The sequence below is a fragment of the Fonsecaea nubica genome (genome assembly GCF_001646965.1).
Source record: "Fonsecaea nubica strain CBS 269.64 chromosome Unknown Scaff46, whole genome shotgun sequence".
NCBI lineage: Eukaryota > Fungi > Ascomycota > Eurotiomycetes > Chaetothyriales > Herpotrichiellaceae > Fonsecaea > Fonsecaea nubica.
In genome coordinates, this window is record NW_019173719.1 from 207,087 (window position 1) to 227,113 (window position 20,027).

General features: G+C 52.1%; 6 protein-coding genes across 6 annotated transcripts; 3 read left to right on the forward strand and 3 right to left on the reverse strand.

The window, feature by feature from the left end:
- Window positions 1-2,387: 2,387 nt before the first annotated feature.
- Window positions 2,388-3,563, forward strand: AYO20_06983 (hypothetical protein; the record flags this gene model as incomplete). The annotated part of the gene is made up of 1 exon (XM_022645271.1): window positions 2,388-3,563. The coding sequence occupies one exon, from the start codon at window positions 2,388-2,390 to the stop codon at window positions 3,561-3,563; it is 1,176 nt and encodes a 391-aa protein (XP_022498819.1).
- A 2,889-nt stretch (window positions 3,564-6,452) lies between these two features.
- On the reverse strand, window positions 6,453-7,565 carry AYO20_06984 (hypothetical protein; the record flags this gene model as incomplete). The annotated part of the gene is made up of 1 exon (XM_022645272.1): window positions 6,453-7,565. One exon carries the CDS (start codon window positions 7,563-7,565, stop codon window positions 6,453-6,455), a length of 1,113 nt encoding a protein of 370 aa, XP_022498820.1.
- A 433-nt stretch (window positions 7,566-7,998) lies between these two features.
- Window positions 7,999-10,677, forward strand: AYO20_06985 (hypothetical protein; the record flags this gene model as incomplete). The annotated part of the gene is made up of 2 exons (XM_022645273.1): window positions 7,999-8,174; window positions 8,232-10,677. The coding sequence occupies 2 exons, from the start codon at window positions 7,999-8,001 to the stop codon at window positions 10,675-10,677; spliced, it is 2,622 nt and encodes an 873-aa protein (XP_022498821.1).
- A 1,055-nt stretch (window positions 10,678-11,732) lies between these two features.
- Window positions 11,733-13,403, reverse strand: AYO20_06986 (hypothetical protein; the record flags this gene model as incomplete). The annotated part of the gene is made up of 1 exon (XM_022645274.1): window positions 11,733-13,403. The coding sequence occupies one exon, from the start codon at window positions 13,401-13,403 to the stop codon at window positions 11,733-11,735; it is 1,671 nt and encodes a 556-aa protein (XP_022498822.1).
- Window positions 13,404-15,028: 1,625 nt separating this feature from the next.
- Window positions 15,029-16,571, forward strand: AYO20_06987 (hypothetical protein; the record flags this gene model as incomplete). Its single annotated transcript, XM_022645275.1, has 3 exons — window positions 15,029-15,308; window positions 15,364-15,548; window positions 15,597-16,571. 3 exons carry the CDS (start codon window positions 15,029-15,031, stop codon window positions 16,569-16,571), a joined length of 1,440 nt encoding a protein of 479 aa, XP_022498823.1.
- Window positions 16,572-18,532: 1,961 nt separating this feature from the next.
- On the reverse strand, window positions 18,533-19,932 carry AYO20_06988 (hypothetical protein; the record flags this gene model as incomplete). Its single annotated transcript, XM_022645276.1, has 3 exons — window positions 18,533-19,258; window positions 19,568-19,725; window positions 19,794-19,932. The coding sequence occupies 3 exons, from the start codon at window positions 19,930-19,932 to the stop codon at window positions 18,533-18,535; spliced, it is 1,023 nt and encodes a 340-aa protein (XP_022498824.1).
- Window positions 19,933-20,027: the final 95 nt, after the last annotated feature.

A 20,027-nucleotide genomic window follows, 5' to 3' on the forward strand; every position in this document is an offset into this window, starting at 1 on the left:
ATCTGTCATTGGATGCCCTGAGATGCTGGTGATCAGAGGGTCTCATCATGTAGACGCAATTCCAGAACCAAGTGTCGGTGACACAAACAACAAGTCAGGTGCACTTCGATTTTCTCCAAAGTAGATATTTCCCCCAAGGCAGTAACCATTCAGTAGCTGCTCTGTAACACCTATTCGTAGGGGCCTACCGTGTAAGGATGTATTTCCGGTGAGCGGGAACCAATTGTCCAACCTCGGCCGGGGTCACCAATGTATTTCACAGTTAATTGGCGTGTCTGAATGGCAGAATGACACTTTCCTGCAATGTCTGTAGGTATCATTGGTTCCTTGTACTGATCGACCCTGCAAGCTGGACCGCTCGGTCAATCAGGCGGGATTATGTGTTGGCGACTGGCCATGGTTCACTTTGTGATTATTGCAAGTGTTCGTCCGCCACGAATCTTGGTGGCTCGTTTCCTGTTCTTTGTTTCGACTCGACCTGCAGACTGAGTTGCAGTGATGACAGATTGTGACGGCCCAACTGCATTGATCCTCTTTCGGCCGCAAGACACTACTTCAGCGCCAAGTAAACGGCGGTGCGCCGCGAATGGTGGATCGTTAGCACAAAAGTCCTCCCTGCTCCTTGTGATCGGGTGAGTGGGCTTCTCGTTTTGACTTCCTATCCGAATTTGCTGGGCTTCTGCTGTCCTTAGGTTGCATGAGCGTGATGCAACAAGCACGGAGTTGTGGTCCATGCTCAACGAGTCGACACCCTTGCCGAAGTGTGTCCTCGTATCCATCTTGAATCTCAGCATGCGAGTCAAGGACTTTTCCGGTTCATCTCCTGTCATTGGTAGACCACCGGCACTGTGTGAGAGGATCCTTGAACTCCTTACTTGTACAGTAGTAGATTGTTTTTTCCCATGGCGTCAGCTGTGGGCAAGCGAAACACCCTTGGCTTTGATGCCAGTCTTCCGGCTGGGTGCAAAGACCTATTCTGGGTAGGCTGCGAGACGGGCCGAACGGGAGGTGGAAAGAGGTTGGTGGTGGGGACAAGTTCAAGTTCAAGCACAAGTGACTTCGAATCGTCCCCTGCTCGGCGCTCGCAAATAGGCTGGGGGCATGCCTCTACTGTACTTGGTAAGGTCAAGTTGAAGGTGCGGAGGCGACAGCCGTAACTCAGAGAAGCCAAAAGTGGATGGGGGGAGGAGAAATGAGCCCTTGCCCCAGTTGCCCAGATAGGGATTCAAATTGTAGTCTGATGACTCTGATCAGCATGAGTCGATGAAGCGTGGATGAAGCGAACTAGTCTGGGCAGCCAGGATACAAACGAGGAGGCACGGAGAAAGACGGCCAGCCGTCTACTTGGTCAAAGTACCTAGCGACCCTCATGCCAAATTGCTAGTCACCTAGTTTAGCCAGGCGTGCCAGGGACTTGATAGGTAGGGATCTGGGCACCTGGGCCACCTGAATACCTGGTTTAGGCTCCTCGGGCACCAAGGATCCTTCCCTGGTGCCCAGACGGTGCCCATCGTGCCCACCGTTGTCCAGTTCTCCCACCCGGCAGCCTCCTCTACCAAAGTAGGATAGTCTCCACGGAAGGTGCCACTGTGCCGCTAGGCATTTACCGTAGGTGACTTTCCACTCGGAGTCGAGAAGGACGACTGCAGCTTCAGGTTGTCCTGCTCCTCTATCTTCTTCCATATCTTTTGCCTCTATCCTTCCTGCTTCCCGTCTGAGTTGTTCTGGTTGATCTCACCATATTGCGACTGCTGGATCTGGTCTAGTCGACATAAATGCTGCAAGTGTCTGATAATTGACGGTCCTGGAGGGAATCAACCCTGTTGCGCAGACGCTTGACGCTTGACGCTTGACTGGGGAAAAGCTTCTGCTCCATCGCCACCTCCATCCACCACGTTGCGTTACAATAATTGCTCGCATCTGACACCGCATCTTCTCCTCCAGTCCGTGTTACTTCCACTCGCCGACTCCCACTCTCCCGAATACTACCACCCATCACCCTCGAGTCCACGCCTACCACTCCACGAATTTTTGTCGCATTGACCTGCTCGTTCTCTACCCTCGCATTTCGCAATATCTAGTCCGTCAGGTTCAGCTTTCTTAAGCTGGAACGCTGTGGATAGTGTTGTGTGTATATTTCGACCTCACCTTTCAAACCGGCCGCACTTTTTCCAACCTGTGTCTCGCAAACCGGCAACTTCGACTGCCATACTCAACTTCGAATACCCGCACACCGCTTTTCACGTCTCATTCCTCCTCCATTCCTAACATCACCCTCCCGTCGGTGCACTCCAACCTCGCACGACTTGGAGCCACCGAAACGATGTCTTAAGTTGTTCAACCACTTTGTGCACTGAATTTACCTCCCTTCACCTGTTGTGGCCGCCATGGCCCAAGCTATGGATGCCCATTCAAGCTTTGTATATCTCGTCGATAACCTTCCCACCTGGCGGGCTAGCGTTGAAGCATTGTCTACCCATGTTACTGAGAAACATGCCGAGTTCGCGGCGGAATATTCTCGGCTGGTAAACCAAGTCAAACCGAAGCGCAGGAAGTCACCCTCAGTGTCCTCGATCCATCCTCAAGACGAGGAACAAGGCGATGACAAGACTCACACAATCCAGAGTACTGATGGCTTGTCTTCACCTGATCCTAGACAATTCAATCCGCTAGAGGCCGGGAACAAATATCTATATGCACAAGTACGGAGAAAGAGGAAGCCAGGCCCTTCCATCCGCTCGGGTGCGTCGGGCCCTCAGAAATTCAGGAACAGGCATCACGTCGTCGTCTATTACGATGGGTATCTGCAAGAACAGCTCGATACTATGGTGAAGCAGATCGGCATTGGCCGGAACAACCTGCGGAAAGGGAAAGCTGCACTTGCAGCTGCCAGAGGTTTCCGACTTCCGACGTTAACCGCTCGAACCAGCCATGGTCTTGCCATGCTTGACGACATCAGAAGTTCCATGGTATCCCGAAGTACCCCAACCTTACTACCAGCAAAAGGCCGTGTTGCAGCCAACAAGCCGGCTACCTCTGATGAGGAGGCGAACTTTCTACAAGTGGACAAAGAGCTCGAGCAGATCCAGACATTGTGTGAGACGGCGGCGCACCAGTTCCTGCGAGATGGGGACTGCAAAACCGAACTGGAATCGATGTTGCAGAAGTTCGATGCTCTTCTCGGGCAGGCTTCTGCAGCCGCCGAGGCTTTGAAGAAAGTTCAAGCAGAGAACGAAGAAACCTCGCAAGCTGATGATTTTGGTTCGGACTTCATCAAAGGCTATGCTGCTTCAGACGGTTCTCTATCGACTAAACCGTCGGTCGATCACCTGCCTACGCCCAAAATCGGCGTCGGCAAAGATCCGAGTCCTCTTGCGTTTGGCCCACCCTTGGACAGCGTGAAGCCACATGGGCTTTACAGTGCACCCGATATTGTGTCCAATGACAGCCCAGCCGGTCTGGTGAGCGACACTATCGAGGTTGATGACGCCAGTGACCAAGGCTCCATCGTGTTTGACATTTCTCAGTATCGTCTTACGAATCCCCGACGAGTTCGGCTGTGATCGGCCCTTTATATCTGTGGGACCTCTTGTGTACCTGAAAAAGATTTTCTTGTGTGAACTATCTATTTATTGAATTTGTCTTGCGTTTCAGCGTGTTTTTGTCTTGTCTGGAGAATGTGGAAGCAATGGAGTGGGAATTGTGTTGGGTTGGTTTCTTATGGCATCTAGCGCGAGGCGAGCGACCTGGGTGGAAATGGTAGGCCGTGACGGAGGGAATTTGGCTTCTGCGGTACTACACTTGAGAGATTGATTCCCTCGCGGCCGTCGCTATGACGAGTAGGGAATCCAGTGGCGGGATTCCCATACACCTACGGAGGTGATTTGGATATCGGAGGCATCTTGAGAGCGCAACAGGTCCCAAAAACCAGGGACATTGGTACTCAAGGCTCACCGACATGGGAACGCTCTGGTTTGGGTGGACTTTATTGAATTGGACGCTTCGCCCGACCAAGGAGAACTTGATGGTTCAGGGAGAGAAAAGAAGTGATGGATGGCATGGAAGAAATTGTAACGGCCGCTTTGAGATGAAAGGTGGCATGGGTTAATGGATCCCGAATCTTTGAGATTGAGGATTGCCTGGAGGTTGTGCACTGGTCACCGGCGAGCCGTTGAGCCGCTGAGTCGCTACGGTTGGGAATGGGAATGGGATGAGGGATTGTGCATTGATATTGTTTTGGAGCTAGATGTGCATCCACCCTATATCTATAACTATATCCATATTGATGTCCTTCCAATCCAATTCTTTGTGACTCTGGAATGTTTCCTGTAAGCCGGGTATACCTTATATGCTTCGACATAAAGTGCCAAATGACACCGATAGGAGTTCGGAGCCACCGGGGCCAGAGCACGTTTGATACACCTACGAAAGGTTGCTCTGCTACATTCTTTGCCGCCGGCTTCTTCTGCTTTTCCTTTCACCCTGCGCGGAGATGAGAGGAGGTCAACCGCGGAGGAATAATAATGATCGCCGGAAGGTTCCGCAAACATGGGGTTTACGAGTTGGAACTCGGTACTGTGTAGGAAACTCGCAGGACACGTTCCGAGGTCACTTTGTTGTGCACTTGTGGTTCCTTTGGGAGTTGAGGCCAGGGGGAGCCGCGGAGCCAGGGGAGCAGGGGAGCAAGGGGACCCGGGGAGTTAAGGCCGGGAGGTGTGTGAGTGAGTTAGCCAGCCGGAATTTGAGTGACTGCGTAAGTTGAGTGCGAGTGTCAGTGAGTGTTCTTGTGGGTGGGTGACCCCGAACTCCGACGACCCTTGCTTGTCTGGCTGCTTCGCTTCGGGTGGGGGAAAGAAGCAAGGGAAGAAACGAGGGAAGGCCTGGGCGAGGCAAGGGGGCGCGGTTATTAAAGTACCGCGTATCGCGTACGGTGCACTAGGTACGGTGCACTTGTATGAGGTATCTATGTAGATTGGTACTGTAGGGAGGCACGAGGAGATCTGTACTCGATACAAAGTCCTGAACGTAATTGCGATTGAGGGCCGGGTCTGGGTAGGTACCTAGGGTACCTAGTAGGGCATGAGGGCCTGGGGAGTCCCCAGCAAAGGAGATGGGAGAGAAGAAGAGAGGGCGAGACTAACTGGTTTAAGGAGCAATAAAGAGAGCCCAACCCCGACTACTCGTGGTCGGCCGGCCCCAGGCGCCTACGTGTAGCACTCCGCAGGTGCAAAAGCAGAAGGAATTCGAAATACGGGTGCTCGGTAGTGGTACCTCCGCAGAAGTCAAGAAGGCAGGAAGGGTAGAAAGGACACCCCCGGAAACCCCGTGCCCGGGCCGCGGCTTGCCGCGGGTAATTTTCCACACACCCGCCCACCCGTGACAACCTACCGCCTTACATACTCGGCAGTAGGAGTCGTAGGAGTGGTTGTACCTCGTACTCGTACTTTTACAGAGCGAGAGAGTAAGGATACCAGAACAAGGAGTAAGACCTCCGCACGATCCTGTCTCGGAAGACACGTTACGGGATCCTGAGGTGCTCGGTAGGTGCTTGTACCAGGTATGAGGATCGGGAACGGGAGGGGGTGGGGGAGGGGAATGGAGGAAGACCAGGGGAGGCGAAGGCAAGGGAGATACATTAGACAGGGGACGTGTGATTACACTGTGTACCGAGTAGTTAATTGGCCAGTAAAAAGGAATGTAAATACGATAATACCAAGCATCAAAGGGGAGCAGAGATACGGCGAGCATGAATACTTACATATCTACCGAGCTACTTACCTACTCGCTAGTTAATACCTAGTATCCCCTGCCTGGGTCCCTGGTACCCTGTCATGGGGATGAGCTACAATAAATATAAAAGATTGCCTGAGTAGTACCCGGTACAAAACCAGACGTATTCGTTCAGCATTTCGATGGCTTTATTCATGCAACATAGATGTCCCCCTTTGAAAGTATTTCCAAGTACTTACTTGCTTAGGAAACACATCGATACCTAGCTAGAGATGCACTCATCAAGCTGGTAAAACAATCCTTTCGGATTCCCCATGGAGCGGGCAAGCGCATGCTTCTAGAGTCTGGAGCTTGATCTGAATGATTACATGGTCGAAGCCATGGATGGCGTAGACGGAAGCCTGGCTTATTCTATTAAGACACTCCGCCAGGCCAGTCTCATCTCCGCATTTAACCTCATATCCCATGTATCGCCATGCCCTCTGGTCGTCGTCTCATAAGCCTGTCATCACCTTGATTCCTCCTCACTCAGACCCCAAGTACTGAACGCGACTCAATCAGCTCATCTACTCTCTTGGTGGGGTGGGTCAGCTGGCTCTGGAAGAGTTTCGACAGCCCGAGTCGTTCTCATTGAATGACCATCTGGGCTTTTGTCGATTGGTGTTGGTACCCTCGTCCAACTTTTGCTGCATAGGGAAGGATTCTCCCATCATTGTCGCTGCTCAACCGCCGTTGCTTGCCACACCTTCGTCCGTCATCGATTCGGCGGTCTGCTGAGCTGCCTTCTGCCTGGCCTCCTGCACCACTCCCCAGAATAACTTTTGCTTGACTTCATGTGCCAGCAGACCAGCAAGCTCTTCTGTGGCTATCTTGTTGCCGCCTCGAACAATCTGCTCCATGGTACCATCTCTTACAATCTTGAAATTCTTGTCTCCCGTTCCTACCAACTCCTGCTCTCGTCGGAACATGCTAGCAGCAGCCCTCTGTCTGCTGGCTGCTGCTCGAATCTTGACGGCGTGGTCGGCGATCTGCTTATTGGTGTAGTCGCGATTGGTGAAGAGAGGTGACTGCGACAGCGTCGATGTCCAGTACTTGTTCCACAAGAGGCCGAGCAAATGCGTATCAAGAGTTGATTTGTAGTGAGTGACCTCCAAGGGATAGTAGGAATTGGCATGCACACCAAAATCTTGGATCTTATCTTGAGGAATAGCTTGGTACTCATCGCTGTCGTCTGTAAATTGTTTCTGCTTGCGAATGTGCCCTTCCGGGTAGGTCCTGAAAGCACCAATTTCCACCTTACCAGCCGAGACAGTCCTATCTGGATCGATCACCACCGCAACGAAGGGATCGTTGACCATCTGATGTGTCTTTTGCGTATGAACATCAATGCCTGAAAGCCAACAACCATACCCCGGATGTGAGTGGTACCATCCCACGGCGTTTTCCAGCTGGCCGCCTCCTTCTCTAGAAAGAATGCCAAAATTGACCATGTACTCATCAGCATCAGCGTGCGCATTGACTCGAGTTTCCGTCCCCTCGACTGGAAGCCGGAAAGCATCTGTGATGACGAGCGATCGACCCGAGACGTAACCAATCATAAGACCCATGATCTCGAGACTGCCCCCGGACCGGGCGTGGGTTGTCATTTTGAGGAGAGCAAGGGCAGATATGCGGACGTGAGTGAAGTAGTCAGGATCTTTTTTCCATGGGGCTGAGTTTTGTAAGGTCTTGTAGGCGGCAGGATCGGGCAGGTTATAGAGGGCATTTTGAAACGGGTCGATGGTGATGACATTATTTTCAGCTTCCCAGTTACGCAAAGCTGAGAGGGTCGACATGGTAGAGGAGATTAGACGTTTCGACAACGTGTGTGTCAGTGATGGATGAGATGCAGCTGTACCTGGTGTGCCTGATGTGGGCGTTGATGCGTTAATCCGCAGGTGTTGGAGTTTAAACAATTCTGCCGCTGCCCCTCGGGCAATTAGATCCAAGGCGGTGAGGCACGCGGCACTTCAACTTGTGCATTGTGTGCGGTTGCTCCGTCAACAATCGCGCATCAACACAACCAGATCTTTCGGCATGATGGCATCGTCCACACCGTCATCCTGATTCGACAGCACGCCACGACCACCTATTGACCATCTTTCGTTCTCCATAGTGCGTGCTCCTTCGTATTCTTCCCGTCTGTCCATGCAACCGTTTGGCCGTTTATATCGGAATCGAGAACGAAACTTGCAAAGCTGCTCTCGGCCGCGAGCCTGAGTCGCAAGCATGCCTCCATCTATGGATACGAGCTACCTCACCACCCAAGTCAACACTATTATCGGCCAACTACACTCCATATTTGACGAGATAGGAGTTCCTCGAAATGAGCGCGAATCGAGGGAAACAGAGCTCTTTGCCGCTCTATCTGAAGCTCTACACAACCAGCTTCGACTGGTCAACTCGTATGGACGAAACCCCCCAAGTTCCCAATTGTACAAGTGTACTGACTACCTCATCAGGGAGAAGAATGCCATGACGGAAGAAGCTCAGAACATCATCAAAACCATCAAACAAATGGAACAATCTCTTGAAGACGAAAAGGATAGAGGCTACGATTTGGACACCAAAGGTCTACGGGTCACCTATCCCCTGATCGACTGTCTACGCGACCTCAAAGAGAAATACAATGTTGTCAACAGATTACATCGCGAACGTTTTGAACAAGTCAAGAAGCTTGTGCAAGCCCTCGAGTCATACTCTTCTCACCTCGAGTCATCATTTGTCAAGATCAGACTACCTCCTACCTCCTCCAACAGCTGTCCTCCCAACTTCGACCTCTCCCCCTCCTACGTCGCCACACTTGATGAAGAGTTTACCAGGGTATACGATGAATATAACAAGAGAGTTGTGATCGTGCAACAAACTGCAGAAGAGATTGTCAGGTTGTGGTCAGAGCTGGGCATCCCCCAAGCACAGACAGACTCCCTGATTGTTCAACACTACCGCGACTCGCCTGAGCAGCTAGGTCTACACCAGGCCGATCTTGATCGGCTGAAGAGTCGTCGCGATAAGCTCCTGGACGAGAAAAAGAACCGCGAGAAGCGCTTGGGTGAAGTGAAGAAGAGTATCGAGGCGCTGTGGGATCGGCTTGGAATCGAAGAGCCCGACAGGAAAGCATTCCTGGCTGCCAACCGAGGCTGTGGACTTAGGACCATCAACGAGTTCGAGGACGAACTGGCGAGACTCAATGAGCTCAAGAGACAGAATTTGCATCTGTTTGTCGAGGATGCTCGTGTCAGACTGCAAGAACTCTGGGATACACTGTACTTCTCCGAAGAAGAGATGCTCGATTTCACGCCGGCTTTCTCAGACGTCTACAGTGACGCTCTGCTCTCTGCCCACGAAGCAGAAATCGAAAGACTCATAACGCTAAAAGAACAACGAGCACCCATTCTCGCTATGGTCGAGAAGTACAAGTCTCTGATAGCCGACCGAGAGGCTCTGGCGGCATCTGCCAATGATGCTTCACGCCTCTTGTTGAAACCTCAAAAGGGAGAGAAACGTGATCCGGGAAAGTTGCTAAGAGAGGAGAAGATGAGAAAGCGGATCGCAAAAGAGCTGCCAAAGGTTATAGCAGAGTTGACAAAGGTTTTGGAGAAATACGAGGATGAATATGGGCGACCCTTCCTGGTCCAGGGTGAACGAATGCTAGACGAGATCGAAGACACTGAAGTCAAAGCACCTCCGCCACGATCCAAGACACCAAATGGTCTCCCGCCGAGATCAAAGACCCCTGCACCTGCGACCGCTTCGAAAGCAGTTGCTAGTGCCGCAAAGTCTGCACCTCCAGCAAGACCAGGCAGCGTGATGAAAGGCCCGCCACCACGGTCAACAACAGCGAAAACTCCCACAACCAGCAGGCCTGGCACCATGCGACAACAAGCGGCACCAACTTCAATAGCCACGACCACTGTATCCTCATCCCAACCCAAGTCTCCCTCCAAAATCCCGGCTCGCGTCCCTCTGGGAAATTTGAAGAACTCACCTGAACGCCGGGCAGTTCCTCAACCAGGTCCACACCACATGCCAGCAGAACCACAGCAAAACTACGCCCAAACTGCCAGGACGATGGGACCACCACGCGCACCTCCACCAAAGATGAGAGATCTGTTTGTGCCACCGCCAGAAGCCGCACCCGCTCTCGCAGTGACTTCCCAGCCTCCTCCGCCGACGTCTAATAGACCTGCAAGCACCATCTCTTCCGGGTCAAGTGAAAGCAGTCGATACGTACGACCAATGAGCCCAGAAGATGTATATGACGACCGTGAGAGAATGTCATATATGTCTGCCTCACTCATCAATCGGGGCGGTCAGCAACACCCCCAGTACGCCCCCCTTCCATCTCATCAATCCGACCCATTCTACCAATCTCATGTGTCACATCAACATCAACATCAGCCTTCCCATTCTTCGTCCAATTCCATACATAGCCATAGTCAGAGCATACGACATAACCCCTCTGCGCCGCCTTCGACGATTGTTTCTCGCCAAACTTCCAATACTTCGTCCAACATGACGACTGGCACCACAGCTAGTGGGAGTGAGAACTGGGAAACATATTCGGATGTCTCAGATATGGAACCTGAACGAGACCTCCGGGATACTTACTACTCGTCGAAAACACTTGGTCACAACCCCATGGCCAACGCACTAGGTCCGAACTATAACACGAACGGGCAGAAGCGACCGGTTACAGCGGCTGGCCCGCCTGCTGGAGGGACCGCTTTCGCAGGGCAGATGGGGCCACCGCCGGCGAAGAATCATCACACCGGATACCAAAGCTCTCAGTATCGCCATGCGCAGGAGAGATTTAGGGAGATGTCAGATGAGAACGCCCATTGCGGCGTTGTGAGAGTCGAGGGCAGCGATGCGGCATGGAGCACGGAACTCGAGGAGTCGTATTAGAGAGGGATTTTGTTTGGGCAACCAATCTCTGTGGGCGGATATGTGTTTTTTGGGTCTGACTTTGTTCTGTGTTACTAGTGGCGTCAAGTCCAGGCTGGCTGGCTGGCTGGCATTTACCGGCTGTCGTCGACGGTCACAGTCGATATGGAACAGATGGGACATGGATTCAGGCGCGGATTCGGGCTCCAGAGTTCTCAGAGACAAATGTTGTTATCTTCTTTGGGCTCCAGAGAGAGACTACCAAATCAATCAATCAATCAAATCTTCTATTTTGGTTCGATTGATGTGATACTATCCATACCATAGCATACCATCCCAAATCTGCTTCATGATGCTGGCTGTGCTGGCTGAATCGTCTGCCCATGTCTTTCTGGTCTTTCTTCTTGTAGTGTACGTGTGGTGATCTATTATCGTTGAGATACAAACAGACATACACAGGGAGGGGATGGCATCGTCAAAAATCCCGATTGCGGCAATGAGAGGAGTCTGGCGGCGCACAGTTACTCGGCCACTCACTCACTCGTCCAGGCCAGCCATTCAGGAACAGATCTATGCAGCATCGTTATCTTGTAAGCCGCGCTGGAATGTCTTGTTCAAAGTCAGATCAAGCTATGTCCTATGTACTTGTCGTTGGTTTGGTCGGTGCTTGTTCGAACAAATATCACACATTCTTGACAAACACTCTCACACTATTACCATCTGGCTCATTCGAGTACCTCACATAGAGATCCAGCTCGTCATAACAGGGTCCATTATCCCATATCATCCATATCTATACATGGTATCGTGTATTTCCATGTGAACCTTTTGTATCTTGATCGTGACATCGTTTCAAAATTTCCCATGGCGCCGGGATCAAATCGCTAATACTCTCAGTCTAATCGTTGGTTGTGCGTCCCAAAAATGTACAAAAACTCAGCCGCCCTTATTTTGTGAAGGTGCGCTTTTGGATGAGCCTATTATTATCAATATTGAGGAATCGTGTGTGCTCGGCCGATGGGGAAGGTGTGCGGACGAGTCGACAGAGGCCGCGTCCGAGTATGCGGCGACGTTTGTCAAGGCGGTGCAGGCATTTCCACCGAGTTTCCCATGTTTTGCCGGTCTTCAAGTGCAGCATCCGAACCAAAGACGTCGTTCCAATACTTCTGAGTTCTCTCGCAGATCCCTTGCTTGCCTTTCCATGTGCCAAGCTGGTGCTCATTCTCGCAAGCAGTTATTTTGATTTCTTGCCAGAACCTGTACTCCACGTCGAAGCCGAATAATTCGATGGCACGACCTTTGTCCATCCAACAACGTACGTTCGTGCCGTTTGTGTCTCGAGTGGGGCCTCCAGCGCCAGATACCTCTCCGGAAAAATCCACCATTTGATGGTCGAAGATGGTGGCCGGATCAAACTTGGGGAAGTTGGCGTGAATAAAAAAGGGCTTTACGTCCGAAGCTTGAATATCGAAATGGTTGTCCTTTCCAGTGTCAATGTCTTGGGTTCGCTCGTGGGGAGGACCATAGGCATTCGTGAATGCATAATCAGCCACGGGATCATGCTGAGCCATAGCACTACCAAGATAATTGCCAGAGGAGTCAAACCGACCGAGCGCCATGACCCGTTGATGGACAGCATAGAAAGGCTGTTTGAGGGCTGTGGCTGCCCAAGCAAACGTCTCCTTGTCACCTTGGCCCGGGGCACCTTGAGAGAGGAGGGGGTAGTAGTAGGTCGGCCCGTAATAGTTGTAATATGCCGCAAGGAGAAGAGACAACTGATGTTTGGCTTTGGAGTACATGACTTCACCCGATTCGACAGCAGCTCGCTCGTTCAAGGAGGGGATCCTGTCGATTTTGGCAATTTCGAAGTAGTAGGGAGATTCAGAGGCATACCAGAAGTCCGGCCAGACGATCAATCCGGTGCTCTTGAAGGGCTCTTCCTGGAACAACGGAAGAGGATTGTGTACCGGAAAGGCGTCAGAATCGAGTAACAGGACTTCTTCGAATGAGGAGAACAGGATAGCCATGACTTTGTACTGAAATCGGTCGATCGACACGCCCGCGCTGGCGGCATGGAAAATGTCGGAAAGGAGAAGACACTTGGCGTTGAGGGCCGGTAGGACAACATTACAGATCTGATCATCCCACTCAGACTGATCGGCAACAAAAACCTCGACCGGTAACTCAGACTTGGCTCTTCGTAACATGCGGACAGATATAACCAGGACGGGAAGCTGGCTAAAGCCCCCCGTCATGACAATGCCACGGGTGCCCGGCTCATAAGGTATGTTTGGAGGATTGCTTTTCAAGTCATTGACAAAGTTTGAATGAGCCTCACGCATGCGTTTGACGTCGGCGGTATCCATGTACAGGATATCAGGTCGAGGATGGTCGTGAGTGGGATCGAAGCCAATATCAAGCTTCTGCGGCACCACGAGGTCGGGAGCGTTCCGGCAATTGGGATCATTGTTCAAGATGATCAAATAGAGACTCCGCCAGAACGCAGCCTGGCTATCGAGGAGGGGGTTCTTGATCTTGACCGGCGGTTTCGGCTCGGATTCTTCTTGAGACACGGCTTCGGGGACAGGCTCAGGGCGGGTGAGCGGAGGAGGTTCAACAGCGTCATCATGTTGAATTCGGGTTTGTAGGAAAAGGAGGAAGAGAAACAGGGTGAGCAGAGCCGCAATGAGGCCGGACTTTCGACGATACATTGGCCCAGCGAGCTTTCTCGAGGGCCGTAGAATCATGACGAAGGGCGGTCATCGAGGATCCATGACTGGACGAGCAGGGTATTGGGAAGCAGTCAGGATATGAGAAACAAAAGCACAGACAATGACGGATGAGAGAGCAGACAAATTTCAGACACCTTGACCGAATGCAACAAACACAAAGAGAGAGGAGATGGGGAGAGACAGAGGATTAAGGTGGGCTGAATTGATGAGTTGATGATTGTTGAGGTTGGAATTTGCAAGTTAGTTTTAACCTTCAAAACATGGCAGGTACGAATCAGGCATGTGAATACGGAGTAATGATGGCTGGGGAGATGACGGGCAGGAAGTGGGCAACGAAGGAATGAAGCGACAAACGTAACAGATGCACTTGAAGGGGAGACCTAGCCATGTGGGCGACCCTTTTTTTAACTGGAGGCTGATTGGGGAAGCGGACATTTTGTGTTGTGCCGTGTAGACGGAATACGTGCAGTATCGTGCCCACAGGACGGAGTAATCATGGGGGCCCCCTGAAGATTATAGGTGCATGTGTTGGATAAGGAGGATACAAACGCAGGATTTTGCCCTCGTCGTCCCAGGGCTGATATATGTATGTAGTCATAGTACAGGTATACTCGGTGACTCGGTACAGGCCACCAATGCACAGTGATGTAGTGCCCAAGGGCAAACCAAATCTTAGTTAGTGGGAGGCAACGGAGGGTGAATCTTTTTTAGGCATCATTGGTGAACGTGGGAGGTGCCTGGAAGAGGCTTAACCCGAGACCTGGGCTCCCATCCTTTCCCGTTTCTTACCCGTAACACGCACAGCCAAGCTCAGCACGCGCAGTTAGCTAGGTGGCTAGTGTTATATAATGAACAATCCACTCTTGACTAAGGCGCCCGGATAACTCATGCGTCGCCCCTCCTGATCATCAACCCCCTCTGACTGGTTCGTTTAGAGGCACCGAGGGGCTTCCGAGAAGAGGCTCTTGGCCACGCTGCCGCCGCTGTCACTCATACCCACCGTGGAAATGTGTCACCAATTTTAAGCCTAGGAGGGCACGAGGGGAGGCACCAGAAGCACTCCAGGCCTATCGAACCAACCCGTATAATTACTTGATACGGGGGTCAAGGCCCCATACTCTACCTATTGTGTACCTCGCGAGTACTTGTAGGCACGAGTGCGAGGTACTTGGTACTGCCTCCCCTCGTTTGTTTCAGACTGCGCTTGTTGTAAGACAAAACAATCAGATCTTACCATCGTCCTGTTCCCGCTACTACTCGCCCTCGCCCTCGCCCTCGCTTCCGCTTGCTCGACATTCATTAAACGTCTGACCTACCCACACCCTACAATCACCGCTAAGGCACAATTTCGTCGGGACTGCTCAACCCCTTTCTCCCCCTTTGACTCGTCCGTATCAAATAAGCAGCAAATGTCCAAGGTGGCGCAGAGGTTGTGTGCTCATTTGGAGGGCTTTTAGAAGGGCCGTCAGGCGCACAAAGTCACAGTCGTCCTCTTCTTCCTCACCTCGTATGGCCAAACGCACACCGTCTGTTCAACTCGCTCCTCACGTCCATCGCGCCCACTTCATATGATGCAATATGAGATGATCTAGGCTCGCAGTTTTGGAGGGATACATACTGACTTGATGCATTCCGACACTATGCAAGAACCGGTTTTGACTGTCTCGATCACCACCCCGCAATCCTGGGCGCAACAAAATGCCATCAAACGGCGGCGGGTTCCTCGATCACCGCGGCGCAATGCTCTCTCTCTCAAGCACTTGGATCCCAAGGTGAAGAAGGCCAAGGAAGAGTTTCTGTCCAAGGCCATTGCCAGTCAATTGCAAATCAAGAGGTCTCCCTCCAACGGACTCCAGCTTGATCCTTTCCAGACCTTGCCCATCCCAAGCACTGGCTGCGTGGGAACCATGGCCCAATATTGTGAGTCGATTGAACGACAATCTCTCCTTGTCCCATCTGGTCTAATTGAATCTAGATGTCCAGGTCTGGGCGCCTCAGCATGGCACCGCGTTTGCCTTTGACAGCCATTCTAACCCTTATGTGAGCCTACTTTGGCCTTTTGCCATGTCATCCGATATCTACTTTGAGGGCCTCATCGCTCTATGTCGAGCTACATACCTCGCCACTTCGGGCCAGTCCGCTCGTGGCGACCGACACTTTGTATGGCACCGGGGAAATGTCATGACTAAACTGCGCTCTCGACTTCAGGATCCTCAACAGTGTTCAGACGATACTACCATCCTCGTCGTGGCGACCTTGGGAACGATTGATTATATTCTGGGCGACCACACCGGTGCCTACGCTCATGTCTCGGGTATGAGGCAGATGATCAGGCTAAGGGGTGGGATCAACGGTGCTACACCTTGGGAACGATTGCTCAAGGCCAATATCGACGCCTATGAGGCGCTATGGTCGTTTCTGTTTGCGGCAGATTCGACGCCTGACAAGTCAACTCGATACTCTGGAGAACTGGTCCAAAATGCCGAATTCCCCGTCTACATGGCCCATCCCTTCAAACCTGAAGTCTGTGAGATGTTATCCAAGTTGCCCCAAGGCTTCTGTGACATTGGTCTGACGGGGGTGCTTTCGCTACAAATGATTCGACTGCTGTCCCATTTTGCCACGGTGAAGGCGAAATTGTCGGATACCATTCGCGTCGAAGAATTCGGTGTCACCTCGAGAAGGAAGATCCAGACGACCCTCGAAGATCTTCATCGACTTGCTACTCTGCAAACCACCACTACAGAGAGATTCCTATCTCACGGTCTGGTGGCATACTGCTACCTGTTACGAGTGATTCACTTTCAAGATCATCTTACTGGCTTTTACGAGACAGCTCTGAAAGCTCTAGCGGACATTGCTCTGCACCAAACGCCCAGCCACAAAGCGCCGGAACGCAAGTGTTATCTCTGGACGAATATGATGATTGCGACTGTGATCCAGCATGGACAGATTCGTCCCCGTGGCTGGACAACTGTCATGGGACAATTCTTGGATAACTACGGCGAAGCTCGACAATGGAAAAGGTTGGAGAAGGAATTAAAAATGTTCTTTTTCGAGGATGCTATCAGCCTCCTGGCAAAGGAGGCTTATGACGAGGCAGTAAGGAGGAAGGAAAGGGGACAATCCGAAGAGAAGGATTCTCGTATCGCAACCATGGCTATTCGGAATGTCATTCTATAGACGAGAACGACCTCTGCGTCGAACAGAGACACGCCGACACACCCAGCCTCACAGGTTTATGAAGTGGCCACCAAATGGGAAGCAGTCCACCTCCCAATTTCAGCTCCGCGTCGTCTCGTTTGGACGAACTGTCTGCAACAACTTTCAACGATCCTCGAAAGCCAATCAGTTGGTCCCCGGATCCTCGAGGTACGAACAAGACCGAAAGTGGTTTTGACAGAACGCGCGATTGACCATGTCCAAAGAATGCCGATTTGCTATCTGGCGGCCGCCTTGGAGGCCTCAGCTCATCGATAATTCCGTCCATTATCAGTACCTTGTCCATATCTTTGACACGGTCCTGTCATTGATGCACAACATGCTCCATCCTCGGGCACCGACTCTCACACGCTCGGTGGTGTTTGCCTACTCCGGCTCTGGGCGAAGGCACACCTCGAGTCGCTACCGTTTCTGCAGGAATCCTCCTGCACCATTGCAGCAAATCACGAATTCCTGGTTTGGTCTCTAAACCTTTAGCTTGTGAGGTCAGGCAGGCAACGTGAAGATGTCGCAGTGGCACCCGAAGTCCGGACTTTTGGCACCTCTCGGGAATCGCCGCCCCATCTCAAGTTCCACCCGGCTCTAGTCCAACGAGTCATACTCGTAGTTCGGGATGTTCCCACGGCTGTGGGCAGAGGGAATCCTATTCTGGCATGATGACTACTGTTAGAGAGCGAGGGGGGCACGGGGGGGACACGGCCAGGCTGTCAGCAGCTGGCAGGCACTCTGTGCACCCCGATTCGCCTTTATCTCGAAGTCAATTGTTGTCCCTAATTGCTAACGAGGAAATGTGGCGCCAACCGGTCTGGAACATGAGACGCGGGCCAGACGAAGACACATCCACACCACTGCTGCCCGTCAGCGTTCTGCAGCGCCGGTACTGCATCTACGTTGCTGTTTGCTCGTATTGGCAAGGCGTGCCGACATTGATCTCCCCGGATCTGCCCCCTATTTTTTTCGAGATGCTGATGCATGTCACTGTTCTGGCTTTTCGTGAGAGAAGGTCAGCGGCAAATCTCCGCCAACCCACCCGAGAAACGGATGGGGTTGTTATTGGATGGCTGTAAGAGTAAGCAGCGGCGGAGAGAAGAACAAGAACCAGAAGATTACTATTACGTTGCTGTTAGGGAAACCAACGAGCCAATTGTCAGGCTCTTTTTGAGCCAGACATTGGGATCTGTCTATTCAATGTACGAGTACGAAGGACGAGGTGCTCGGTATACTCATACGGTATATAGCGCGTATATGTACAATGGATATATGATTTCCTATCCCGTATCCCTGCATTTCAGGCCTCCTCAGTTGAAAGGGGCGGGAGCCCAAGTGGAGTATGAAGAACTGTACTACTTGTAACCAGTATCTACGGAATATGAAGTACTCGGTACTCGTGTCACTTGACACAGACGAACGAGTAAGACAAATATTATTCACGGCGCCTGTCGGGCTTTTCTACGCGGACCGAGTACTCTCCTCTACGCGTAAGTACTATGGACCAATGTACTCGACAGGGAATGGACGTGGACGTGGACTGGACATGGACTGGACTCGTCGCGTCGCCCACGGTGACTGATCCTGACAAGCACGCGTTATGAGGGACTCACGGACTCTACGAGGAGGGACTCGGCATATATACATACCTAGAACATGTAGATGGTCCATATACATGTTCTAGGTATGTATATACTCGGTACCATGTCTCGAACCATGTCTCGAACCATGGCTCCGAACAACGAATGTCTTTTGTCTACTAAAGCCCTATGTCTTCTCGGTGTGAATTTCTGTACTTGTACGAGGTATATAAAGGTACTAGGAGTGCATATACATACATGCATACATACATACATATGGGAGATGCACAGTCCATTGACCTACATATTTTCGGGCCATCCCTCTCTCTCTCTCAGTCTCTAGCTAATCTATTTTTATTCCTTCCCACCCAGCCAGCGATACACCACGGAGAAATCCTTGCCCTTGTACTCCTTCTCGGTCTGGTCGTAGACCTCCTTGGCCTTGTCGGCCAGGGCGAGTTTGGCGCCGGCCTCGTTCGCGGCGGCCATTGCGAGCCTCAGGTCCTTGTTCATCAGGCTGACGCCGAAGCCGCCCTCGTAGTCCCTGCTGGAGGGGCTGGTCTCGATGACGCCGGGGACGGGGTTGTTGATCTCGCTGGGCCAGCTCTTGCCCGTGGCCGAGTTGAGCAGGTTGGCGAGGGCCTTGGGCTCGATGCCCCACCGCACCCCGAGGTTCATGGCCTCGGCGCACGCGATGTTGTTGATCGCCAGCGCGTAGTTGTTGGCCAGTTTCCCGCTCAACCCCGTACCCTGCGGTCCCATGTGCCACACCTTCCGGCCCATGAGGAGCAAAATCTTCTCGATCTTGGGGATGTCCTTCTCTTCACACCCGACCATGAACGTCAAAGTGCCGGCGCGGGCACCGACCACGCCGCCCGACATAGGTGCGTCGACGAAGTCGGCACCCGCCTTATCCTTGACCAGCTTGGCGACTTCGCGCGACGTGACGGGGTCGATCGTGGAGCAGTCGATGAAGAGCCTGGATTGCTCTGTGGGGGGTTTGGGGAGCGAAGAGGCAAGGATGTCTCCGAACACACCCTTGACGTGTCGTGGTTCGGGGAGTGCCGAGATGATGTTGTCCTAGATACCCAGGGAATGGGCATAAACAGTCAGTGCATCGCGCTTCTTCTGAGGCCAGTTGACCTGGCTATATGTGTTTTTTGTCTTCGATTGTCAATGTTTTCGTGACTGCTTTTTCTTTTTCTTTTTTTCAGAGGATTGGCTATAAACTAAAAAGGGAAATCATGGCAAAGGACGGGGGAATCCCGCAAAGGGGAAAACCCCCCGTCCCCAACTTAGATCATAGATAGAACAATAGTTGCTCATCATCTAAAGGAGAACTGGAGAGAAACCCTCGCAAACAGGATGGACGAGGTGGTGCCGACTCACAGAATTCTCGACCAGCTCGCGAGGGTTCTTTGCCACGGAGACTCCAGTCGGTGTAGCTTCCTGGGAGAACCTCTCCAACGCCGCAGTGTTGACGTCGAAGACGGTCATCGTGTCGCCTTCGGGGATCTTGGCTCGTAGGTTCTTCGCCATGGGGTATCCTGTATAAACACATTGAATCAGAATCCGTAATGCTCTCTCTCTCGAGGGCGAGCAAGGGATAACAAACCCATAGCACCCAGGCCAATGAAGCCCCATGAAGCTTCGCGGGCGACCGTGTTGGAAAAGTGTCTCTTGAGGCCATGGTACAAGGATGGCGACGGTGACGCCCGCCGCAGCAGGGCGAGGGACATAACAGACGGTGTCATCGCTGCTGAGCTCGTCTGGTACTCACAGAGAGCATTGGGAGCACTAACTGCGACAGATGGACGCAGGGTTAAGTCAAAGCTTGAGTGCGGAGTGT